Source organism: Carlito syrichta, unplaced genomic scaffold (assembly GCF_000164805.1).
Source record: "Carlito syrichta isolate Samal-C Ts95f unplaced genomic scaffold, Tarsius_syrichta-2.0.1 Scaffold308804, whole genome shotgun sequence".
In the NCBI taxonomy this organism is placed as follows: Eukaryota; Metazoa; Chordata; class Mammalia; order Primates; family Tarsiidae; genus Carlito; species Carlito syrichta.
In genome coordinates, this window is record NW_007252900.1 from 384,609 (window position 1) to 412,466 (window position 27,858).

The window sequence follows — 27,858 nt, forward strand, 5'->3', positions numbered from 1 at the left end:
GATTTTTTTTTATTTATTGTAGAGATGAAGTCTCGCTGCCCAGGCGGGTCTCGAACCCGCGGTCTCAGGCAATCCACTCACCTCAGCCTCCCAAAGGCACGGGATTACAGCCTGAGCCACTGAGCCCGGCTCTAATTTGTCTTAATTATTACATTATTTCTTCAATACATCTTAACTTATTTCTTATGTTTCTTTACCCTGCTACTACCCTAGGTCACAGGTTCATCAAATCATACCTAGATTTGATGAACTATCATCACAACTATCATCCTATCATCCTAACACCTAGATTACAACAACTACCACTCTTAAGTATACTGATTTGTTTCCCTTCCAACTTGTTTGACATGCTGTTGCCAGATGAATCTTTCTAAATATGATATCACTATGATATACTACCCTATTCAGCAATAATATAGCAAATCCCCTACATATGAACCTTCAAGTTAAAACTTTAATGATGCGCATCTGCATTTTTTCATGTATTATTTCTCTCCACCAAGTGTCAATATAGCCTATTAAAAATCCACAGTTTGAAACAAAGCCTAGGTACCCAACTAAACTGATGTGCAACATTAAAGTTTGTAACTTGAAGGTTCATATGAAGGGGACTTGCAATATTATTGCTGAATAGGGTAGTATATCATAGTGATAGCATATTTAGAAAGACTCATCTGGCAACAACATGTCAAACAAATTGGAAGGGAAACAAATTAGAATACTTAGAGTGGTAGTTGTTGTAATCTAGGTGTTAGAATGATAGTTATAGTAATCTAGGTATGATTTGGTGAAACTGACCTGCGGTAGTAGCAGGGTAAAGAAACATAAGAAATAATTTAAGATGTATTGAAGAAATAATGTAATAATTGAGTAAAAGGAGGGAATGATGCAGAGAAGAAACTGAACTAAATTTAAATGAGTAACTCATCTGAAAGGGAAAGTTGGTCATAAATGGGGAACAGCAAGGGTAACTTTTATTTTAGATAGTAACCATGTTATGTATAATCCAAATTAGGGTATTGTAAGAGGGAAAGGGTGCTATTTATTAATTATACCAGTATAACTGCTATTAAGTTGGGACTGTCCTGGGCTCACTTGGATATAATGTCAAAATGTCCTGGTGAGTTTCAGGTGACAGAGAATTCAGATAGGTGTTTGTATATCATTTGGGAATTTAGAAGTAGAACTTGGGGTTGGAAATAAACATGTGCTGTATTGAAGACTTAGATTTCTTAGTGGAGGTAATAATAGAAGAGAAAAATAGCAGAAGCCTGCAGACAGTTTGCAAAATTATAAATAGCTGAAGTTGTCTTTGATTCTTCTGTTCTCCAAGAATCTGGTTTTTATGGTAGCTTTGCCCCTTTTTGGGCCCTATTTTTAAGTCAAGTAGATAAAGATTAAGTTGTAGGAACTTAATCAGTATCCACCTAGGGTGGGTGGCTCTTGGCTATTTAGGAGTTAGGAATACTCACACTTAAGACTCAGGTGAAATCTCCCCCCTCTCTTTACAAAATCCTATCTGCATGCATTTAAAATTCTGGATCCCATAATGTTGACTTTTAGACTTCAGTCTAAGAGCCTCTGAGTACGCTAACAGTGTTTGTGTATTTTGTGGTTACTTAGAAATATGTGGCATACATAGTGGGTGGGACTTCACTTCTAAATATTTCTGCATGTATCTTCCAAGAATTTGGTCATTCTCTTATAGCGATTTTCATACAACTTTATTTTTAAAAACAATTCTGAAGTAACATTGCTGGAAGAAAAATTTCAGGGTCAGGGAAGTAATTTGGATATAAACCTTGTGAGTTTAGGTCACATTATTCTACAAAAAAATCTTCAGTAAAATTTATTTTATAATAAAATATTCTATACTGATTAGACAGTTTTTTTGTTGGTTTTTTTCCTTTTCTGAGTCAGAGTCTCACTCTGATGCCCAGGCTGGAGTGCAGCGGCATGCTGAAGGCCACCGCAGCCTTGACCTCCTAGGTTCAGGTGATCAGCCTTCCAAGTAGCTGGAACCACAGGCCTGCAACACCATACCCAGCTTAATTTTCTTTATTTATTTTGGAGACGATGTTTAGTGAAGTTGCCCAGACTGGTCTCAAACCCCTGGACACAGACAATCCTCTCACCTCTTCCTCCCAAAGTGCTGGAATTACAGGTGTGAGCCACTGTGCCCGACTAGATTAGGCAGTATATTAGCCTAGCCCTTCTTTGGTAACAGCCACAGTTAGGAGGACAAAAAGGAATTATCAAAGTGTAGATAAAGTATGGAAAGAAATTTGTGGGAAATGCAGTAGCTAGCTTATGTCTTCCCAGAAAGCTGAGAATTTCAAGATGTCATTTGCATATTAAAAACAGTTCTGAAGTAACATTGCTGTAAGAAAAATTTCGGTGTCAGGAAAGTAATTTGGATATAAACCTTGTGCGTTTAGGTCACATTATTCTACAAAAAACATCTGCAGTAAAATTTATTTTATCATAAAAGATACATACAGAAATATTTAGAAGTGAAGTCCCACCCACTATGTATGCCACATATTTCTAAATAACAGCAAAATACACAAACACTGTTAGCGTACTCAGAGGCTCTTAAACTGAAGTTCAAAAGCCAACATTATGGGATCCAGAATTTTAAATGCATGAATATTATTCTGAAATAAATTTAGTGTGCTCTGTCAGTACAGGTTACGTTATGCTGCAATAATAAACCTAAATCTCAGTAACTTAAAGGTTTATTTCTCTTACATCCTACATGTTAATTGCAGGTTGATAGGGGAGGTTCTGCTATCATTATTGTTTAGGGATCCAGTCTTCTGGAGAAACCACCATCCTGAGCATTATTAATCATTATACTAGAAGGAAAAAGTTACTGTTTACACCAGCAATTAAATACTTGGCCAGAAAGTGACACATCACTTTCCTTCACAACTTGTTGGTCCCACTAACTTGGGGGTTAGAATAAGCAATCCTGTCATGTGCTTGGAAGGCAGAGAGCTAAACATATATGGCAAACAATACTTTAACTACTCTTCTAGTGATTTTTTTTCCCCCTTCACTTCCCCAAAGATAACTATTTTATCACTTTGTATTGGTCAAATAAAGGAAATAACTAATACATTTCTATAGTATGTCTTAACATAGACTAAATTATTAAGCATTATAGCAGGTTAAAAATACTTGTGTAAACTTATTTGAAAAACATACAAAATTGACATGTTTTTCTTTCTTAGGGCTCAGCTGATCCTCTAAATAGTGCTTTCCATTTGACCTACAACATGGTTTTGAACTTACTACGTGTAGAAGAAATTAATCCTGAGTACATGTTGGAAAAATCCTTCTACCAGTTTCAGCATTATAGAGCAATTCCAGGAGTAGTAGAAAGTAAGTATAAAATTACCATAACAGCTTAGTTTCTCTAGGAGACTAAATAGCAAATCGTCTGCATTATTGACTGCTTTGTTCAAAATCATTATTGACTACTTTGTTCAAAATCTTGATTCTTACGTAAAGAACTGCATCTATAATCTGGTCGTTGTAACTGACAAGAACGTTTAAAAGTGGAGGTAAAAAAAAAAAAAAAAACCCGGGCAAGACTCTTTTCTATAGTTGACTCAAATTTGATATAATTTCTTGTCTTAGACATCATATAGATAACCCATGTCCCTGAATAACGATATAACAAAAAGCCTGTTATATTAAACCTGTAAGAAGCGTGTGTATATTAGTCTTGGCCTTTCACTATCTCTCTTTACAAAAAGAGTGCCATAGCATAAGCTTATGAATGATTAAGGAAATAGCTTTAACTTGGCTGGAGTTCAGTTTTTTTAGAATTTTCAGTTTCTAATAAAGATAAGGCTCTCTAAATCCAGAAAGAACTTGTTCTATGATAACTATCTTCAAGTAGAATTGTACATTGCTTATTGTAGAGGGTAGAGTGGCTGATCATCTACCCTGCAAAAGCTAGGAGTTGATTAAAAGCTAAAATAGAGGCAATGATTTTAATTTACTGGTTTGGATAACTCTTAAAAACAATGCATAGTTACTATTAAAAAAAAGTGCAACAAAAAATACAAAGGAAAGTTTAAAATCGTGTGTAATCTCACACAGAAAGAGCTACCCAAGCAATGTTAACTCTTTGTAGGTTTTTTTTCCTCATACACGTACTTTTTTTTTTTTTTTTTTTAGGTAAAATCAGATGTAGAGTTTTTGATGATACTTATAATTGGTACAGTAGTGATGATACTTATAATTGGTATAGTTTGCTAATATTTACCCTGTACCTGGCCTTGTATTAAATGCTTTTATCAGCTTATTGATTCTGGCTTTTAAATTTTAATTTCAGGTATCCTTTGAAAGTATGATTTTTAATAACTAAATATTTCCATTTTATAAATGTACCATGATTTATTTAATGATAAAGACAGATTTGAAATTTCTATCACGAGTGTATAGGATAATGCCACTTGTTTTTTTGTTTTTTTGTTTTTTTTTTTATGTAGCCAAAATTAAGTGAAGTATAATAATGTGCCTTAGAGCCGGGGTCCCCAATCCCCATGGCCCGTTAGGAATCTGTCACGCAGCAGGGGGAGAGCTGAGTGGAGCACGGAGCTCCGACTCCTGTCAGAGCTGTGGCATTAGGTTCTCATAGGAGCAGGTACCCTATTTGTGAACTGCAATAGGGATCTAGGTTGCACACGCCTTATGAGAAATAAATGCCTTATGTTCTCCCTACTCCCCCATGGAAAAATTGTTTTTCATGAATAGATCCCTGATGCCAAAAAGTTTGGAGACTTCTGCCTTAAAGGAATGAAAAAGGCTTAGAAGATCCAAGTGAGTTAAAAGTTAAATTCTCTTTTAAACCCTTACCTGGATAAGAGATCATAACGATCTCCTTTTTCATATTCTCAGGTATTAGTTAAGAAAACCTTCTTCATTACAAACCATAGAGCTGGAAGAAGCTTTGGTATCATTTTGCAATTTTTTTTTTAAAAGGGGACCCTAGAGAAGTTAAATCAGAATCTAACATTTACACGTTTGATGGATGGCAGAATGGAGATCAGAATCTTGGACTTCTGCTGCCTAGCAGTGCTGTTTTTATTACAGCGTAGGTCATCCTTTTTTAATAAGGTGATGAGAAGAGTTGTAGTAATTTTTCTAACTTAAAAAATAAAATAAAATAATGACAAAATACAATCTTTTCAAATTTGAGCTAGTTTTAAGTCACCTTTAACTAAATTTTCACAAGCACAATTGAATATTTTTTAAAGACTTTTATCTGCTACCTACTCTATGACATTAAGCATTCCACTGTTTCTCTAAGAAAGAAAAAACAAAACAAAACAAAAAACAAGAAAACCTTTTATGTGAGAAATGTGAGCCTTGTCAGGCCCGGGGAGGTGTTTAAAATGGAGCAGCTGTCAAGTCTCACTGCCCCTTGAGCTAACTAATGACCTGAAGTCATTTGCGGTGTGGGCTCTAGACTAACTGAAGCCGAGTAGCAGCGATATATAGCCCATCACTAACAAATGGTTAGTGAGTAACCATTGGTTATTTCTGTTAACCAGTGTTACTTGTTAACGAGTGAGAATTCCTGACAGACAACTTTTATAATCTCCCCCTTCTGATTAGTTTTTTTTTTCTTTAAAAACTCAAGTCTCTCCTTTGTTGTCCAGAGCACTTCCTGAGACAAATTAAAAGTATATCCCTGGCTGTAGTCCTCCCAAATAAATGCAATATTAATGTTGCCTCGGGTTTTTTCTTTGAGGTGTACATTTTCATTTTCTTTTATCTATCTCCTCAGTTCTAAGCTTTTGTGTTTAATTTATTTTTTCAGTTTCATTTCTTATATTTTTAAAAGACTTGGTGGGTAACATGATCCTTGCTCACTTATGTTGCCTCGTGTATCTTCTTGCAGTTGAATTATCCCTGCATCTCTTTACCTCCAGTGTTAAAGGAAAATACCCAGTATTTCTAACTTTGGGAAACCCATTAGCAGAAGAACTAAGCATCAAACGTGTAACAGACTTTTTCCTGGAAAAAGTAAGGATTAAAGTGATGAAAAAGAAATTAAATGATGAAGGAATTGAAGCATCTCCAGTGCTGTTTGTAGGACTGACTGTTGTGACCAAACAGAGCATGTAGTATGAGAGGAGATGGTTTGAGATGATGGGAATCCTGTGTGCTTTTTTTTTTTTTTTTAATTGGAGTCTCACTCCATTACCCAGGCTGGAGTGCAGCGGCACACTCACAGCCACCCCAGCATCAACCTGCTGGGCTCCAGCCATCCTTCCGCCTCAGCCTTCCAAGTAGCTAGAACTATAGGTATGCGCTATTGCGCCCGGCTAATTGTTTATTTATTGTAGAGAGGAGGTCTCGCCATGTTGCCTGGGCTGATATCGAACTGGCTCAGAGAATCCACTCACCTCAGCTTCCCAAAGTGCAGGAATTGCAGGCTGAGCCACTGAGCCTGACCCTGTGTGCTTTAAAAATGCAGAGTGCATCCTGAATGGAGTCCATTACTGTTTTCATTCATTAGTTGGAGGGATACTTCTTTTTGTTACTCTATACTACCAGAACCTTTTCAAGACAGCTTGTGTTATTTTTATCACCTTAAGCATACCAAAATTAAAATGCAGACTATTGTCTTTGAGAATCTAGAATTTGTACAATGCTTTATTCATTATGACAAACCTGGATGGTTTACATACATTAGATAATGTTTTTCATTTTGATTTGCTCAATCGACAGTAGATTTTTCAGCAATCCATAAGAGAACTCCTAGGATTTTATAGTTCCTTGACCGAAAAGAAAAATGCAGACTTAATTTTAATCTTTTTGTTTAGTTTCATTATGCCATGGTTAGAAGCAAGAACTGTGAAATTAGACAAGGATTTGAATCAAGACTACCTGACCCTTAGTATGTTTTGTTAGATTAGGATAGTATCCAGTTCATATAGATTATAGGAATTAAATAAGAACCTATGTTAAGTGCTATGTAGGTGCTAGTTATAACTACTGATAGTATGACCCTGTATTAGTAGAGCAATCTGTACTTTATCCTGTTGTAACATTTGCTCAGGACTGGGAGTGGTAGTTCATTTCCTTGTCATACACAGGTTTATCTATTGCATACTTTGTATTGTATGCTATATGTGTTTGTAACCACTATCTCCTGTCCTCAAAAGGAGGAAATTATTTACAAACTGCCTTAAGAGTTTATGAGCATATCTTACATGCTGTTTCCTAAAATTCTGGGGCTTTCATATGGCAGTACCCATGGGGTCTTCCTCTTGCACTGTAGTGAAACCAGCTTTTTATACTAAAGTTCCTCAACTATCTGATTGGGGTTGAAGAGATACTTTTGAAAGACATAAATAAAAACTTTCTTTAAAACATTTTTGAGAAAAGATTAGAGAGGCTGACTTGTTTTAATTTGGAGAAAAAACAGACTGCACCTAAATTTACTAATTTTCTAGAATACTATATAGCACATCCATAGTTCCTGCTTCATAACTCCCATAAGCCGGTTACAGTGTTTGATTATAATATTGGGACACTTTAGGCCTCAGAAGCAGGTCTCTGACAACAGAATTTCTCTCTGACCTTCTCCTGCCCTCTTTTGACTGCATCTTTTTCTCCCAAAGGCAGGAATCATCTCCTACCTTTCTGTCTTAGAGATGGCCATAAAAAAATTATCTTACCTATGTAGTCTAATTGTAGACTCCCATTTAAAAATAGGTCCTGCCTCAAAGTCTAGAAGAAAAATATGCTATACAGAGGAACTAAACAACACCAAAAAAATCTAAACAGGCTTTGTTGGGTTTCCCCACTCTTAGTATTAGATCATACCCAATCACATATTTACACAGTTGTCAATCCTGTCTATCCAGTAAAGCCTCCATAAAAGATGCAAGGGAACAGAATTTGGGGAGCTTCTGTATAGCTAAAGACTTATAGGAAAATATACAAAAACTCACCCACGTGCCAGGGAAGGTAGTGTATCGCAACTCCATAGGGACAAAAGCTCATGGGCTCAGAACACTTCCATACCTTGTCCCATATATCTCTTCATAGACTATTATTTGTATCCTTTGAAATATTTGTAAGAAGCATAAATAGAAGTGTCCCCAGGAGTTCTGTGAGCCACTCTCACAAATTATGCAGATCCAGAAATGGAGGTCATAATAACCCCAACTTAAAGTCAGTTGACCAGAGATTCAGACTTGTGACTGGTGTGGAGGAGGGAGGGGCAGGCAGTCTTGGGGACTGAGCCCTCAACTTGTTAGATCCGATACTATCTCCATACAGATAGTGTCAGAATTAAGTTAGAAGACATCTACGTGGTGTCTACTGCTTGATGTCCCCACACATTTAGACACAGAATTCTGTGTAAATTTTATGTGGCACAAAAACTAGAAAAAAATGACTTTAAGAGCGTTTGTCTCCTCTGAAGTACTTTTCTGCATCAGAGGACACTATCAAGAAAGTAAAAGACAACCTACAGGATGGGAGAAAATATTTGTAATTCATCTATCAGATAAGAGCCTAGTATCTAGAATATATGAAGAACTTTTATAATTCAACAGTAGAAAGACAAACAATGCAGTTTCAAAATGAGCAAAGGATCTGAATCGACATTTTGCCAAAGGATATATACAAACGGCCAACAAGCACGAAAAAGAAAAGTAGCAAAATGATATGGTCACTGTAGAACAGGAGTCCCCAAACCCTTGGCCACAGACTGCTACATGGCTCTTTAGGAACTGAGCTCTTACAGCAGGTGGTGAATGACTGGCGAGCAGAGCTCTGACTACTGTCAGATCAGCAGCGGTATTGGATTCTCACAGGAGAGCGAACTCACTGTACATGCAGGAATCTAGGTTGCGTGCTTCTTATGAAAATCTAATGCCAAATGATATAAGATGGTGATGCTAGTGCTGGGGAGTGGCTGCAAATACAGATAAACATTAATAGTGAGGTTTGACTGCACAGCCACACAGCTCCCCCCCCACCCCAGTCCTTGGAAAAATTGTCTTCCGTGAAACTGGACCCTGATGCCAAAAAGGTTGGGGACAGCTGCTATAGAATATAGTTTGGCAGTTCCTCAACAAATTAAATGTAGAATTACCCAGTGTTTCCACTATTGGGTATATATCCAAAAGAATTGAACAGTTGTTCTAACATGAACTTGTGTGTACATGTTCATAGTTGCCAAAAGATGGAAGCAATCCAAATGTCAGTCAGTTCATAAATATACAAATGAATGTGGTATATCTATTCAATGGACTATTATTTAGCCATAGAGTGGAGTACTGATAGATAATGGATCATGAATGAACCTTGAAAACATTATGCCAAGTGAAGGAAGCCAAACACAAAAGTTTGCATATTTGTATGATATTATACATATGAACTATATAGAATAGGCAAATTCATGGAGACAGCATAGAGAAAGTTGGAGGAAGGCATGAGGAGTGTTTGCTTAATGAGTATGGAGTTTCTTTTTTTCGGTGAAAATGTTTAGGAACTAGTTAGCGGTAGTGGTTACGTACATTGTGAATGTACTAATATAAATGTCATTAATGGTAAATTTTATGTTATGTATATTTTGCCACAATATAGTAGTTGATTAGCAGTAGGATGGGGGCATAATGGAATGGGAAAGGGAGATCACTAGAATCAAGGATTAGGCCCAGGAGTGGCATCTTAGATTAAATAAGAGAATAATTGCCGAAAGGAACTAATTAGTGTTGTAAATTTCAGCAGAGAGATTTAAATGTGGTTGAATTAAGTTTCAGAGACCTAGTCCCAGGTAGTGTTGAAAGTCTGATGAGGTTAACACACGAGGTTCTTTGCTGAGAGTTAAAGTGGCAAAGTTAGAAGGTGTAAAACAGCACTGTGCAGTAGAATTTTCTGGAGTGGTGGAAATGTTCTATGTCTGTATTATCCACGTACAGTAGCCACTAGTTGTATGTGACTATTAAGCATTTGAAATGGTGGTAGTGTAACTGAAGAATTGAGTTTTTTATTTAATTGATTTTAATTTAAGTCACCATATGGCTAATGTCTACTGGCTACTGTACTGGAAAGTGCAGGCATAGAAAATTTTTATTATCACAGTAAGTATTACAGGATCGTGCTGTGTAGCCCATTTTAGGTCTGAATTTTCCAGAAGTACTCCCCTACTTCCTTTGCAACGCTTAGGGAGAGAATTAACTGACCAGATGTAACTGCTGCCAATTCAGATTTTCTTGGAGGATTTATGTTGAGTGAGTTGTAGAATATGCAAACTGACTTTGTTCCCTGCATTTGTAGTAGGTGAAAAAAGATGCGCCTTGGGTATAATTTTTTGTAATGTGTAAATTTTTTATTACGTACATGTGTTTTATTTGCAGAGGTTAAAAACTCAGAAGAACAGTATAATAAAATAGTAATTCCCAATGAAGAAAGCGTCGTCATCTATTATAAGATTAGACAGCAGCTTGCCAAACTAGGTAAAGAAATTGAAGAATATATTCACAAGCCAAAATATTGCTTGCCATTTCTCCAACCAGGCCGTTTGGTAAAGGTATGTTATTGTTTCTTCATAAAATATTTGAATATTTCAATATTTAAAAATATTTTGGATAAAGATTCTAATTTTTTTTTATAAAATGCTTCCTACTGCAATAGTTGATCTATATTAATTATTTTACACATTTCACATAGCACTGATTTAAGGACTTATCTGAAGACCTTTTAATCGCCCCTAATTTTTATTTTCAGGTATATAAATTGAAATAGCTAGTTTTAGAATTAACATATTTTTCAGTTATTAAATGTTATCTAAAAATAAGGCAATTTCAAGTTCTGGATGAATTCATTAGATATATCTAATTAAATATTTGGCTAATCTAAAGACTTAAAATATTCTTGGAACAAACACTGTCACTTTTTAGTATTTGTTTGCCAGTTGAGGGATTTCTGTTACAATAAGTCCCCTATATACAAATTTTCAAGTTGTGAACTTTCAAAGATGTGAATTTATGTTTGCATGTCCAATCATATGTTAGTTCACCTGTCTGACATGTATTGTCATGTGCATGCATCTTCTACAAGTGGCTGTGCTTTTGTGTACTTTACTGTACAGTACTGTATAGAGTACAGTACTACAGTATTTTTATTTCAAGGCCAGATGTCTGGAAACAAGCATACAAACAGCGGTGATGTAGCTGTTACTGCTAAGCAATAACAATGGAAACAAAAGTAAGAGAGTGGAGCGAGGTGAAATGATGGTAGACGTCGTTCATTCTTTTAACAAGAATCATTCAACCACTGGCACTTTTCTAAAGAATAAGGACAAATCATGGAATTTGAGAAGTCTGCTATGCCATTGATGTTGACAATATTATTGAAGTGTGGAAAAGTGATGAAAGAAATGGAGAAACTTCTCAATGTGTGAATGCAGGTCAACATCAGCGAGTCCCACTCAGCTTAATGTTGATTCAAGAGAGAGCTAAGAGCCTTTATGAAGACTTGAAGAAAAAGGGTACATCTTTTAATGCCAGCCATGGCTGGTTTTATCAGTTCAAGACTAGAGCCAACCTTCATAATGTAAAAGTAAGTAACGAGGCAGTGAATGCAGATATGGCAGCTGCCAGGGAATTTCCAGAAACACTTCAAGAAATTTTTGATGAAGGTGCTTATTTACCAAAGCAGGTTTTTAATGTGGATAAGACAGGACTGTTCTGGAAGAGGATGCCAGACCAAAATTACATCAGTAAGAAGGAAAAGTTGGTGCCAGGATATAAAGCAGCAAAGGATGGGCTAACTCTGTTGTTGGGTGGCGATGCTTCCTGTTTCCAATGATATGGATCTGAAACTTCTCTTAGTTTATCATTCAGAGAACCCAAGAGCTCTTAAAAACATAGCCAAGGGCACTCTTCCTATTGTGTGTAAAAGTAACCCCAAAGCTTGGGTTATACCGGCCATTTTCCAGGACTGATTTTCCTCCCACTTTATCCCAGAGGTAGAGAGATATTACTTGGAGAAGGATGTCACATTCCACTATATTTTTGTGGTGAACAATGCTCCACACCACCCCTCATTCATGGTCAACTTTCATCCCAGTGTCAAAGTAGTGCATCTGCCACCAAATATTAAGTTGTTCATCCACCCTATGGACCAGGGAGTTATAGTGACTTTCAGTACATCACGCTTTTCTTTTCTTTTTTCTTTTTTTGACTTGGAGTCTCACTCTGTCACCCAGGCTAGAGTGCAGTGGCATGCACACGGCCACTGCAGCCTTCTGCTGGACTCAGGCGATCCTTCCACCTCAGCCTTCCAAGTAACTGGAACTACAGGCATGTGCCATGCCCTGCTAATTTTTTTATTTATTGTAGAGATGAGGTCTCGCCAAGTTGCCCAGGCTGGTCTTGAACCCACAGGCTCAGGCAGTCCTCTCACCCAGGTCTCTCAAAGTGCTGGGATTATAGGGGTAAGCCACCACACCCAGCCACATCACACTTTTCATCAGGCAACAAAAGCAAGTGATGAATCACAAACAACTTTGCAACAATTTTGGAAGGACTGTAACATCTACAAGACCATAAAAAACATCGACTTTGTGTGGTGCTAGATTACGGCTGTTACCGTGAATGGGGTTTGGAAGAATGTTTGCCAGCAGTACTCGATTTTTGTGGATTTGAGAAGGTGGACAAGGAGTTCAAAGAGATCTTCAGCAACTTAGTGACCCTCAGCAAGAAGCTGGAGCTAGATCTGCAAGAGGACAACTTCACTGAACTTGCTATGTAACACAAAGGGCTTACTAATAAAGACCTGATGGAATTAGAAGCCCAGAGAAAGGACAAAGAGTGACAAAAAGAAGAAGAAATAACTGAAGAACCGAAAAGATTCATGATGCAGGAAATGGCAAGGGGAATTTCTTTATTTGAGAAGGCACTGTTAGTTTTTGAGGCATAGGAGTAGAACGCAGAATGATACACAAAAACTGCAGTAACCATTCAAAATACAATCCAGTGCTACTATATCATCTATGATGAGAAAAAAAAGCCAAACATCACTGAATCGTTTTTTTGTTTGTTTTTTGTTTTGTTTTGTTTTGTTTTGAGTTGGAGTCTCACTCAGTCGCCCAGACTGGAGTGCAGTGGCCACTCCCGGCCACCGTAGCCTCGACCTGCTGGGCTCCGGCGAGCCTTCCGCCTCAGCCTTCCAAGTAGCTGGAACCACAGGCACGCGCTACCACGCCCGGCTAATTTTGTATTTATTGTAGAGATGAGGTCTCGTCAAGTTGCCCAGGTGGGTCTCGAACCCGCAGGCTCAGGCAATCCACTCACCTCGACCTCCCAAAGTGCTGGGATTGTAGGCTGAGCCACCGAACCCGGCCAAATCGTTTTTTCAAGAGGGTAGATCCAATTGAATCCAGCAAGGAACCAGAACCGGTGTCATCACCTTCAGGAATGAGTGAGAATTGCAGCTTGCCCTCCATCTCCCACTTCCTCTCCCTCCTCCAGTCAGTAACTCTTGCCTGACCACTTGATGCTGGCCCCTGTATGCCAGCTGTTGTACTGTACTGTATTACTGTACTTTTCAAGTCATCGTACTGTAAGATTTAAAATGTTTTATTGGATTTGTTTTTTATGTATTATTTGTGTGAAAAGTATTATAAAACTATTATAGCACAGTACTGTGTGCCAATTGTGTTAGTTGGGTACCATGCTGACTTTGTTGGACTTAGGAACAAATTGAATGTACAAGTGCAAACTACAGTCTTGGAACAGAACTTGTTTGTATGTAGGGGACTTAATGTATTCTGTTCTAGGGGCCTATGAAATTTGGCATTTGATTTTTTTTCTGTAGGATTAATATCTTGTTTCTTAAATTTTGCAGTGCTCTTTCAAAAAATATTTTATCAGGAAAATGCAAAAAGTCTTCTTAGTCTGTAATGAAGATGTGGAAGGCTAAAAATGCCTTTTAGATATAAACGTTATTGTTTACTTCCTTTATTCTTTTTAGGTAAAGAATGAAGGAGATGACTTTGGCTGGGGAGTAGTGGTGAATTTCTCAAAAAAGTCAAATGTTAAGGTAAACTGTTGTGCTTAAATTTAAATTATAAACACATTTTTAGTGTTTTTTACAGGATTATGAAATTGGTCCAAGTAGAAATAATATTATCTTAAAAGAAGCAGTATTAAATTCTGTCATGAAGAGTTAATTTTTAGAATAGTCTTACATTTTGTTCTAACATAGTATGACTATTTTTCTAACAACACTGAAAAATTTTAATTCCCTGACAGTTTCCATTCATTTTGTGAGTTCATCGGTTCTTTTTTATGATTTTACTCTTTAAATTAAATATTAGAAAAAAATAAACTTCTGCTACTGAAAATTAGAATTTTGACTTAGGTATGTGTTACAGACTTGAAGAAAATACATTAGGAGAGATGAGTTGATTTTACTTATTCTTTCTAAATGGAAGCAGTGGTGTCTCACTCTGTCACCCAGGCTGGAGTGTGATCAAGGCTCACCACAGTGTCTACCTTGTGGGCTCAGGTGATCCTTCCACCTCTGCTTCCTGAGTAACTGGGACTACAGACATGTGCCACCATGCCTGGCTAATTTTTTTGTAGAGACAAGGTCTCACTATGTTGCCTATGTGGTCTCAAGCTCCTGGGGTCAAGCAGTCCTCTCACCTCAGACTCCCAAAGTGCTGGGATTACAGGCCTTAATGAGCCATGATGCCTGGCTTTTGTTACAGCTTTGTAGTATGGTTTTAAGAAAATGAAAATGTGACTCCTTCAATTTTGAACTTATTTTTGAAGATTGTTTTAGATGTTCGGTGTTCCCTTCAATTCCATGTGAATTTTAGAATCTGCCTGTCAGTTTTTACAAAGAATTCAGATAGGGATTGTGTTGAATCTGTAGGTCAATTTGGAGAGGTTGCCATCTTAACAAAATTGAGTCTTCTGACCCATGAACATGTCATGCTTTTTATTTTATTTAAATCTTCAGTTTCGGTCAGCAGTGTTTCATTTTCCAAGTATAAGTTTTTTACTTTTGTTAAGTGTGTTCCTAAGTATCTTAATTTTTTCAATAGTATTCTAAATGATATTCCCTTAACTTCACTTTTGGATTGTTCATTGCAAGTATATAGAAATATAGTTGACGTTTGTATATCGATTGTGTACCCTTCAACCTTGTTGGACTTATTGATTAGTTCTTATAGGATTTTAGTGGGTTTCATAGAATTTCCTCTATACAAGGTCATGCATGTCCTTTGCAAACAGAGATAATTTGCTTCTTCCTTTTCAATCTAGATGCCTTTTATTTATTTTTCTTGCCTAACTGTCCCATCTAGAACCTGCTTTACACTGTTGGTAATGAGAGAAGTAATGAGAGCAGATACTGTCCTATTTTTCGGGGGAAATCATCCAGTCTTTTGCTGTTAACGGTGATTTTTGTTTGTGGGTTTTTTGTAGGTACCCTTTATCGGGTTGAGGAAATTTCCCTATTTCTAGTTTGTTGAGTTTTTTTTTTCATGAAAGATAAATATTTTGTCAAATATTTCTTACGTGCCTATTGAGATGATCACCTGGTTTTTGCTTTTTATTCGTGTTTTGTATTCTGATGTGATATATTACATGAATCGATTTTCAGATGTTAAAACAACTTTGGATTCCTGAAGTAAATCACACTTTGTCATAATGTATTCATTTTATATATTGCTGAATTCAGTTTGCTAATACGTTGTTGGGGATTTTTTGTACCTATATTCATGGGAAATATTGATCTGTAGTTTTTTTGTGATGTCTTTGGTTTGGTTTGGTATTAGGATAATGCTAACCTCATAGAATGAGTTAGGGAGTGTTCCTTTTCTGTTTTTTGAAGAACTAGTATCAAGTTTTTGTAAATATTTGGTAGAGCCGGGCACAGTGGCTCACACCTATAATCCAAGCACTTTGGAACAGAGGCGAAAGAATTGCCTAAGCCTTGGGGTTCAAGGAGACCAGCTTGAGCAACTTAGTGAGACCTCATCTTTACAATAAATCAAAAAATTAGCTGGGCATGGTGGCGCACACCTGTATTTCCAGTTACTTGGAAGGCTGAGGCAGAAGGATCACCTGAGCCCCACAGGTCAAGGCTGCAATGGCTGCGACCTGGAATGCCACTGCACTCCAGTCTGAGCAACAGAGTGAGATTCTGACTCAAAAAAAAAAATTTAGTAGAATTTGGCAGTGAGGCCACTTAGACCTAGACTGTTCTTGGTGGGTAATTTTCTGATTACTAAGTCAGTTGATTACTTTGTATGGTATATTCTTTGGATTGTCTTGTTTCTTCTTGACTTTGTTTTAGAAATTAGTCCTTTCTTCTCAGTTATCTAATTTATTGATAAATGATTATTTATATTATTGCTTTATAATTCTTTTATTTCTGTAAGGTTGTTAGTAATGTTCCCCCTCTTTTATTTCTGATATAATAATTTAAATATTTGATCTAGGTAAAGGTTTGTTAGTTTTGTTGATCTTCTCTTGCTGCTTTCAAGATCAGTAATTTTTTTCTTTATTTTGCTGTCTTTATTCCATTAATTTCTGCCTCATCTTTTTTATTTATTTTCTTTTTCTAGCTTCAGGTTGAATTTGCCGTTCTTTTCCCAGTGTGTTTAGGTAGAAGGTCAAGTATTAACTTGAGATAGCTCTTTTTAAATATAGCTATTTATAGTTATAAATTTTTCTCTGTAGATGCTTTAGCTGTATCCCCAAAGTTTTAGTATGTTATGTAATTTTCATTCACTGTAAAGTTATTTTTTAATTTCCCTTTTGATTTCTTTCTTGAATCATTTTTTATTTAGGAGTGTTAATTTTCATCTATTTGTGTCTCAAATTTCTGTTTTTGATTTCTTGCTTTATTTCATTTTTGTCACAACATACTTGGAGTTGTTTAGAGTAGTTTTGAATTATTCTAAGTTTGTGTAATGGCCTGACATGGTCTGTCTTGCACAGTGTTTGATGTTATACTCTGCTGTTTTGAGATGAGGTGTTCATAGGTGTCCATTAGGTCTTTTTGGTTTAGAGTGTTCGAGTTTCTGTTTCTTTCCTTACAGAACCTTCTGTCTGGTTGTTCTGTCCATTACTGAAAGTGGGATATTGTTGTATTGTCTGTTTTTCTCTGCACTCCTGTCAGTTTTTGCTTCATGTGTTTTCATGCTTTGTTAAAGTTTATCTGATATCAGTATAGCCTCTTGAGATTCCTTTTGTTCTTTGCAATTTTTCCCCATCTTTTTTATTTTCATTCTGTTTTGTATTAGCAAATTTAAAGTGTGTCGCCTATACATAGCATACACAGTAGTTGGATTTTGTTTTTTAATCCAGTCTGAAAATCTTTGCCTTTTTGGGTTGCTTAATTCATTCACACTTAATTTTATTGTTGATATTATTGGATTTGTGTGTGCCATTTTAAGTCTTATATGTCCCACGCCAGTTTTTCAATTCTTTCTTTATGGCTTTCTTTTTTATTAAGCAAGTTTTTTTTATAATGTGGCATTTTAGTTTCTTTAATGATTGTTTTCACTTTCTCTATATATTTTTTATATTTCCTTAATGGTTGTTAGAGCTTTTCATATATATATTCAATTATCAGAATAATCTTTAGCTTTATGCTGACTTAATGCCAGTGAGGTGTAGAGGCATTATTCCTGTATACCTCTATTGTATTTTTCCTCCTTTTGTGGTATTATTATTATACATATTACATCTATAAATGTTACAGCCCCAACAAGACATTGTTGTAATTGTTACTTTATATAATTCTATGACTTTTAAAGAAACTTAAGAGAGAGAGAGTGTGTGTGTATGTGTAGCTTTTGTTATATTAACCTTCTTATTTATTATTTCTGGTTCTCTTTATTTTTTCCTGTGGATTCAAGTTATCATCTGGTGTCATTGCCTTAGCCTAGTACAGTTTGAGTCCCAGCCACCTCTTTTGTGTGGTTATTGCCAAATATACATTTTGGTATGTTACAGGCTCAATAATACAATATATACAAACTTTTATACATTTACTTTTTAAATCATTTAAGAGAAAAAGACATACTCATTTATTTCTGCCTTTTATAGTTATATAATTACCATTCCTGGTGTTCTATTTTTTTCATTTTATTAGATTCAAATAAATGTCTGCTGTTACTTTGCTTTTAGCCTGAAGAACTTCTTTTTGCATTTCTTATAAGGAGAGTCTGATAGCATCAGATTCTCTTAGTTTTTTTTCTATCTGGAAATGTCTTTATTTTGCCTTCATTTTTGAATAACTTTGCTGAATATAGGATTCTTAGTTAGTAGGTTCTCTTCCCCTGCTTTTTTAATATGCCAGCCAATTGTTTTTTGGCCTCCATTGTTTCTGCTGTTAATCTTGTTGAATTTACCATGTAAGAAGTGAGTCTTTTTTTCTCTTGCTGCTTTCAAGATTTTCTCCTTGTGGTTTGGCTGTCTGCATTTTTACTGTGATGAATGTATCTGTATCAGAGTATCTGTTTGTGAACTTCTTTGCATTTGTCCTACTTGGAGTTAATTGACTTTTCTAGATGCATAAATTAATTTTTTTGATAAGTTTGGGGAAGTTTTTAGCCTTTTTTTTTTTTTTTGAATATTTTTTCACTCATTTCTCTCTTCTCCTTTTGGAACTCTAATTATAGGTATATTGTTGCACATAGCAGTGTCCCGTATTTCTCTGAGGCTTGGTTCATTCCTTATTTGTTCTCCATTCTTTAAATTGCCTCATCTCTATCAGACTGTCTTCAAGTTTGCTGATGCGTTTTTCTTCCAGTTCAGTTCTACTATTAGGCGCCTCTAGAAATTTTTTCATTTTAATTAATATGCGTTTGAACTCCAAAATTTTCATTTTCTTTTCTTTTTTTTTTTTTTGAGTCAGGTTCTCATTCTCTTACCCAGACTCCAGGCTGTGGTACGTTGACATGATCATGGCTCACCACAGCCTCAACCTCCTGGTGATCCTTGTGCCTCAGCCTCCAAAGTAGCTATGACTACAGGCATGCACCACCACAACTAGCTAACTTTTTTATTTGTGTGGAGACAAGGTCTCACTATGTTGCTTAGGCTGGTCTTAAACTCCTTGGCTCAAGCAGTGGTCTCACCTCAGCCTCCCAAAGTTCAGGGATTATAGTTGTAAGCCACCACACCTGACCTTTTGATTCTTTTTTATACTCTTTCTTTGTTGATCTTTTATATTTGACCTACCATTGTTATTGTGCCTTTGTATATGTCATTAATTATGATGTCTTTTAGTTCTTTGAACATATTTACAATGGTTAATCCAATATCTGGTCGCTCTTATGGACAGTTTCTGGTGCCTGCTTTTTTTTTTTTATATATGAGTCATAGATCATACTTTCCTGTTTATTTGAATCTCTTTTTAATTGGAATTTGGAATTATAGGTAATATAGTAAATCTGGGTATCCCCCACTTCCTTTGTAAGATATCATTATTTGCTTATGTATTTAGTGGCTGGCTAAATTGAGTGAAGTCTCTTCTATACCTCTTCTCCCCTCAGCCTCCTCCCCCCAGTGTTGTCTTTTATGTTGCTTCTGAGTTATGGTTGGGTGGGGTACAGCCTTCGCTATGCCCACAGTCATCCCGGGATGACAGTGTTTGAGCAGGGGTCTCTTTGTATCTTTCCCTGGGCTTACTCAACTATTACACTCTGCTAGCAGAAGGGCTGTTCCCAGCTATCTTTTTTAATACTAGGTTTCCCCCTGCAAGCCAGTGTATAATTTAGGCTATATCACCAATGAATACAAGTCTACCAATTGTTTTTCACCACCATTTTTGAGAGCTTCCTTTAGGCTTGAACTTCCTCAGACTCTGCTGCAGATGAATCAGTTCTTTTGGGAGGATATTAAGAGCTACCTGTTTTAAGGCATACTTGTCTCCAGGCAAAATCTCTGGGTCAGAGTTCCAAAACTGGAAGTAGGGACAATGGCTTTTCTCTGAGTGACATACCTCCTTTTGGAGCTAAGGGGTAGATACACAATAGGAATGGTAGCCTCAGGCCTTTTTCCCTTGCCTTTTAGCATGGAGCCAGTACCTTAAAAGCCAGGGAAAGAACTGTTAGGCCCCTTATTTCCAGCAGCACCACACCCGAAGTAGAGCCTCTAGCCAACTAGTAGAGGCTGGGTAGAAGAAGGGAGCACTTTTTCTCTTTGAGGAGTCTCACTCTGTCGTCCAGGCTGGAGTGCAGTGGCACAGTAACCGCCACCGCAGCCTTGACCCACTGGACTCTGGTGATTCTTCTGCCTCAACCTTCCAAGTAGCTGGAACCACAGACATGCACCACCATGCCCAGTTAATTTTTATTTACTTATTGTAGAGACAGGGTCTCGCCAGTTTGCCTATGCTTGTTTTGGGCCCGTGGACTCAGGCAATCCTCTCACCTCTACCTCCCAAAGTACTGGGATTACAGACATGAGCCATCGCACCCAGCTAGGAGCACCTACCTTCTAGCCTCACTGCTGAAAACTTAGCCTTTCTAAGTAGGCAGGTGAGAGGAGGATGAGAAATACTGACATCCTGCCCCTCCTGGAAAGCTAACCCTCTCCAACTGAGAGCTGCAGGGAGCCTGAGCCCTCTTGTGTTTTGGGATTTACCAGTCTCCTGTTTCTGTTATTGTTTGAAAGACACTGCTCTCAAACATAAATTATCATAGAGCAAATGATGTGTTTTGTCCTTAGATCTTGAGTATTATAGTTTTACTAGAGAATTTAAAAGACTTAATAAAACACAATGAACTATAATATAGAAGTGCCAGTGTAATAAGCAATAAAACCGTCTACTCTCAAACTATTTTTTATGTTATTTAATTTAGGGTGATTTAAAGATAATAGTTTAATTTTCTAACACTTAGAATTTAGTTTCTTCTTGTAATTCTGGAATAACAAAATTATAAACATCATTAGAAGCATTAAAGAGTCTTTCTGTGTCATAATTGACAGTGATCATACTATAAGAATTAATAAATATCAAGTTATTTCTTAAATATAAAGTGTTTTCTTATCTACTGGAACATTTTGAATGCAGAAAGACAGCTTTATTTCATAAAATAAATGTACTGTACGATATGTAGCAGATATACTGCTAAATGTTGAGAAAATAGCCCTTGTATACATGGAACTTAACACTTGTGTACGAGTTTTTGAGAATCAATGAACTACTTTTATCCTGCTTTATTTTTTAGCCTAATTCTGGTGAACTGGATCCTCTATATGTAGTAGAAGTACTTCTGCGCTGTAGCAAAGAGAGCTTGAAAAATTCAGCTACTGAGGCTGCAAAACCAGCTAAACCTGATGAGAAAGGAGAGATGCAGGTTTGTCTTCACTTTTTGCCTTCATATTTTAGATATTTTGTAAGTTATTTATAATCACTAGAGTTCTTGAATGTGATTGTAATGAATACACTGCCATGATTTCTAAATTAGAAGTTTTCAATGTATTTTAAAAACCATCTATAATATCAGTAGGATGATTAATGAGACTTCAGTTGTATTTTTTTAATCAAATTATAACAAAGTAAATAATGGTAAAGTGAGAAAAAATATAATTTAATCTTTTAAATTTCACATGAGCCTATATTTTACTAGGGCTATAAAGGTTTGATGGCAATTCAGATGGTCCCTGACTTGGGGCTTTTTTTTTTTTGAGTTGGAGTCTCACTCTTTCGCCCAGGCTGGAGTGTAGTGGCACACTCACGGCCACCCCAGCGTCAACTTGCTGGGCTTCAGCGATCCTTCCGCCTTAGCCTTCCAAGTAGCTGGAACTATAGGCACACACTACCACGCCCGGCTAATTTGTGTGTGTGTGTGTGTGTAGGTGAGGTCTCACCAAGTTGCCTGGGCTGGTGAAGAACCCATAGGCTCAGGCAGTCCACCTACCTCGATCTCCTGAAGTGCTAGGATTACAGGCTGGGCCACTGAGCCCAGCCAGGGTTTTTCATCATTGTGATGGTGCAAAAAGTGATACTCATTCTGTAGAATATTAATAAGTTAATGAGATATTTCACATTTATTATAAACTAGGCTTTGTATTAGGTGATTTTGCCCAACTGTAGGCTAATTGTAAGAATTCTAAGCATGTTTCAGGACGACGAGACTAAGATGTGTTGGTGGTTTAGGTATTCCTGTATTAAAAACATTTTTGGCTCAATGATATTTTTAACTTTTGATGGGTTTAACATGACGTAACTCATCATAAGTCAGAACATCTGTAATGATTGAAGCATTGTTTTGATAATGAAAACCCAAGTTTCCTTAGTTAAAATTATTTAATTTACTTGTGCTTTTAATTAAATGTAAAACATTTGACTTGCCACAGGAGATACCCATATTTATTGAATTTCTTCTATTTTTTTACATGGGAATAAATAAAATAATAGTTGGTAAAATCTTATTGCAAAGATTGGAAGTATCTGAAGTCTGATGATGGAATTTTATTAATTTTAAACATTGCTTTAAATATATGGCATATTTGATAGGTCTTTTAGGGAATGTCATTGTAAAGACATTTTTTATAATAAACTTGGTTTGTAGAAAGTAAAATGTGTCACTGCAGCATCAGAGACTGCTTTTTTGGACCCCTAATTAATGATTAGGAGTTTCAGAGTTGGCAGTATTTAAAAAGACATTTTCTTGTTAAGCATTTCTAAATGATGGTTTAAAAGTTTATTTATAATTTTGAATACTACCTAGCCTTTGGCCTCTGTTCCCTAATCTTCTAATTTGTTTACTTCCACAGTTCCACCAGCAAGTGAGACTTGTATAATTTTTTTTCCTAGCATTTATTTTACCAATTGACTGCCTAACTAAAAATGTGCCTAAAAGTCCCACAACTTGGCACATATTTATTATACCCAAAGGGACTTTAGGTCACTTGGAATAGCAAATGTGTGGCACACATCCCAACACTTATTCCTATTTCATAGCAGACACTAATAATAAATTAAGTCATGGCCCTCTTTTCACATTGAAAACTTAGACTCTTCCAAGGAAATGATACAGGCAGCCATGACTAATTCATTGGGGTTAGCATTTTAGGTAAAATCTATTTGCTGTCTGTCTCTGTTCTAGGCCCATGTTTTATTAACCTTAGCTGTTCCTGTTTCACTTAATAATACTGAGAAACTTTATAGTCCTTAATAATCATGATTTGGTTCAATTCAGTAAACAGCCTCTCTAGGGACACCTTTACTGAGAATTTGACAAACTTGAGGGTCTCTACTTTGCTCCTGTATCATGTGTTTTTATTTTGCTTACTTCTGTCTACACTGCTAAGGAAGTTGGTAGGGGTGGAGTTAACATGATTTTCATATACAGTCTGACTTCAAGGGGATTGCAGCTTAATGGGGAAACATTTTTTTTTTCAAAATTGCCCAGGGCAAGTAAAGAAGGCTTTTAAAGAAAGTGGTGGAATTTGAACAAATTTTTAGGGACATGAGGACCTTTTGAGACAAGAATTGTATTCCCAACAAAGGAAGCAGCATTTGGAGAACTTGAAACACCCTCTTTAGAAATAACTTGACATTGTTCTTTTCTTGTGGTTGATTGACAAAGACATAAGAATAATGCAGAGAGGACTATATCCTAAATAGGATATATATACTATATTGTTTGCTTTTGTAGTTTACTGTCTTGAATAAGAATCCTAGATATAGGATTCTAGTTCCGTAGGCAGTTTATAAGAAAAATGATTGTATAGCACTATTAGGGTAGGTTAGAAGCAGGCTTCCATTGCATGATATATGAGGTGGAAGAGTTTGCATAATCATCATTCTCCTCTCTGGCTCCGAGTATATGTGATGCCAAATTTAGCTTTTTATCAGACCTTGTACAAGACTACTTTCTAAAAGGACTTTTTCTTTCACCTTTGAAATAAATATTCTTGAACTTATTTTTCCAGAAAAGGCCTAGAGTGTGTGTGTATGTAAAGAGTGTGAGAGCATGCCAACTCTGTATTACATTGATTAACAGAGGTGAACAGTTCAGACAGTGTGTTTTAAAGATTATTTGCAGTTTTGTCACTGTTATTTTGCCAGCTTCACGTGTCTGGCCACTGCTCCTTATCACAACCACTTCTTGACTCGGTGTCAGGAAGTGAAGACCATAATTGCAGAGTTTACATAAATAAGAGGTTTTGTTCTCTAGACAAGGAACTCACTAGAATCATTCAGCATTAGATAAAAATATCTATAAAAGGACGAAGATAACAGATAACAACTATATACTTAAGCTGTATAACAATCGCTTGAGGTTCAAGATACCGGTAGTAGTGATGGAATGAAATTTTACAACTTAGAATATGCAGTTATACAAATTGAAATCAGATTTTTAGGGTATGAACTTTGAACATATTTTAAATAGCTGATTAAAATTCTTTGTCTATTAAGTCTGATTTCTTGACTTCCTTGGGGACAGTTTCTATTACCTGCTATTTTTCTCTGTATAGGTTATACTTTGCTATGTTTTCACATCTCATAATTATTTGAAAACTGGACATTTAAAATGATGTGGTGACTCTGTAAATCAGAGTTTTTCTACTTTCCCAGACTTTATTCTTGTTGGTTTTTGTTGTAGTTGTTGGTTTATAGTGACTTTTGAATTCATTCTCTTAAGTTTGTATATTTTTTTTTTTTGAGTTGCAGTCTCACTCAGTCGCCCAGACTGGAGTGCAGTGGCCAGCGGCCACCGCAGCCTCAACCTGCTGGGCTCTGGCGATCCTTCCGCCTCAACCTTCCAAGTAGCTGGAATTACAGGTGTGCGCTACCATGCCTGGCTAATTTTTTGATTTATCGTAGAGATGAGGTCTCACCAAGTTGCCCAGGCGGGTCTCGAACCCGCAGGCTCAGGCAGTTCACTCACCTCAGCCTCCCAAAGCATGGGATTACAGGGTGAGCCACCGAGCCGGCAAGTTTGTATTTTTTAATTGTGTCTGGCCACTGAGGTCTCTGATTAGTTTAATGTTCAGCTACTAATTGTAAAGACTTCTTTAAATGCCTGCAATTAAGGCTTCCTTTAATGCCTGCAATTCTCAGGTTGTTCAGCAAATACAATATTAGAGACAGCCCATGAATTTAGCTTCTTTTAAATCAGTGGTTTCATATGCAAGCTATGCATCCAACAAAGGCCTAACATCGAGCATCTACAAAGAAGCTCAAACGAATTGACAGGTAAAAAGCCAACAACCCTTTTAAAAAGTGGGCAAAGGACATGAATAGACACTTCTCAAAGGAAAGCATCAACAAACATGAAAAAATACTCAGCCTTGCTAATCATCAGAGAAATGCAAATCAAAACTACAATGAAATACCACCTAACACTGGTAAGGATGGCTATAATTAGAAAGTCAAAAACCTAACAGGTGCTGGTGAAGCTATAGAGAAAAGGGAATGCTCTTAACACTGTTGGTGAGAATGTAAGCTAGTTCAACCTTTGTGGAAAACTGTGACGATTTCTCAAAGAACTAAAAATTGAGCTTCCATATGATCCAGCAATCCATCTTCTGGAAATGTACCCAAAAGAACATGAATCATTCTACCAAAAAGACACCTGCACACCATACATTCATTGCAGTATTATTCACAATAGGAAAAACATGGAACCAACCCAGATGCCCATGGAAAGTGGACTGAATAAAGAAAATATGGCACATATGCGTGATGGAATATTACACAGCCATAGAGAAGAGCAAAATCATGTCCTTTGCAGCAACATGGGCACCTGAAGACAATCATACTAAGTGAACTGTCACTGAAACAAAGAGCTGAATACCTAATGTTCTCACTCTTAAGCAGGCACTGATCACTGGTCACATGAGCACAAAGTTGGGATTGGCAGACATTGGACACTGCTAGGGGAGGGAAGGAGGGGGTCGTGTGGCAACACACTGGGTACCGCTATCAGGAAAGAGAGGCAGCTAGAAGCCCACAAACTTCACCTAAATGCAGCTTGCTTATGTAGTAAATCCTCACTTGCACCCCACAACTCTAAAAATATAGTGAGCAGTTTATAGTATTCGGTTTTTTTCACATAGTTGGCTGTTGCTTTGCAGGAAAGAAACTAATATTTTTTAAGGCTGGGAAATAGCAGAAATGTAAATTTTTATTTATTTACTTTTATTGAGTCTAGGTCTCACTTTATTGCCTAGGCTGGAGTGCAGTGGCATGATTACTAGCTACTGCAGCCTTGACCTGCTGGGCTCAGGCAATCCTTCCGCCTCAGCCTCCTGAGTTGTGAAGGCTACAGGTACATGCCACCATGCCCAGCTAATTTTTTTTATTTTTTATTTTTTTGTAGAGACAAGGTCTTACTATGTTGCCCAGGCTGGTCTCAAACTCCTTCACTCAATTGATGCTCCCACCTTGGCCTCCCAAAGGTCTGGGATTACAGGTGTGAGCCACCATGCCTGGCCAGTTGTCAGAGTTTTAAAAATCAGGACTTTGAAATAATTCGAATTTCTAGCTTTCAAAAAAGAAAAATTTAGAAACTAGTATTGCATTCCTTTCTGGCACAACCATAGCTATCCTCTTTAAATCATGCATGCACTCTTCAACTTTTCAGTCTCTGTCACTTACTAACACTGAAAAATATTGTCTACCTTTTCTATCTGGCATTTCGAGTATATGATCTCTGCTGTTTTCACACTGTTGTATGCAGATTTATTGACAAACTTGTTGGACATTTATTAAACTAAATAACTTTTAAATGGTGTTTTAGGCACTAACTTAAGGAATTCACATACATTGTCTTATGTAATCTCTTAATAACTTCATGAAATAGAATTTTATCCTCATTTTCTTGAATGGAGAAACTGAAAGGTTAGATAATTTCTTCAAGGTGACACAGCTAGATGAAGACTAAATTCAAACTCAGACAGTCTTGACGCTGGAACTCACTGTACCATTTTTGTTTAATCAAGTGTAATATCAGACTTCCAAAGACCCCAAAAGGGAAAGCACTGTGAGAGGCACAAGAAATGACCCAGTGACAACAGATGAGACATGGGCTTTATTTGGGAACTTAGTTACAGGGAAGATAGTCCAGGAGCAGTTAACTGGACAGGAAAAAAAAAACACTTCCAATTGTAAAGGCCACATTGGTAATATAGCATTTACCATAGGGCAGGGTGCCTGGTTAAGCATGGAAAGGTGTTTATGCAAATATCCCATGTACACAAAAATGGCTGCAATTACTTTCTAGAGGTGAGATTGTTAGTATCATAATAATAAAGGTGAACTAAATATAACCAAAGGTTATGGACTGCGGGGGGCCAGCCCCTGCAAGTTTTGGGGAGTCCCTTGGAAGATGTGGTGGCATCGGCGAATCTGTAGGGATAGATATTAAAAGAAAGAAAGATGGAAGGATAGATATAAAGAGGAAGAAAGAGAAAGAAAGTGGACAACTGTTCAGTGAAATGAGCAGAAGCCGTTTATTGAAAGTTACAGCAGGTATTTATCCCCAAATTTTAGACAGGCAGTCTCACAAGTCTTTCACATAAACACAAAGCCAGGTGCGGGGGGGCATCCCCCACCCACCAGATGCTTAGGTGTGAGGAGGAACAAACCCCAAGATTGTCTCATTGTTCCCTTTGCTAGTTAATGTTCTTCAAAAGCAGTGTAACAATCCTTACTAGTCTAATGATGTTCTGATAATCAATAACTTCTAAAGCTCACTCAATACCCATGACGACTAAATTAAACTCTACCACTTATACAATGCTACCGAAGCTCTTAATTATAGCTTAAGCCAATTTCCTAAAGAATGTGGCCCAGTCCAAAGATCACACTGGGCCCTACAGGATG

General features: G+C 36.8%; 1 protein-coding gene across 2 annotated transcripts in view; it reads left to right on the plus strand.

Moving 5' to 3' along the window:
• SKIV2L2 (Ski2 like RNA helicase 2) overlaps nucleotides 1-27,858 on the plus strand; it is a 101,654-nt gene that overhangs the window by 38,851 nt on the left and 34,945 nt on the right. For both annotated transcript variants that reach the window (XM_021716388.1, XM_021716389.1), the window contains 4 exons: nucleotides 3,237-3,387; nucleotides 10,401-10,573; nucleotides 14,020-14,088; nucleotides 21,248-21,376. In XM_021716388.1, the coding sequence (XP_021572063.1) occupies nucleotides 3,237-3,387; nucleotides 10,401-10,573; nucleotides 14,020-14,088; nucleotides 21,248-21,376 (522 nt within the window). The remainder of the gene's footprint in view (nucleotides 1-3,236; nucleotides 3,388-10,400; nucleotides 10,574-14,019; nucleotides 14,089-21,247; nucleotides 21,377-27,858) is intronic.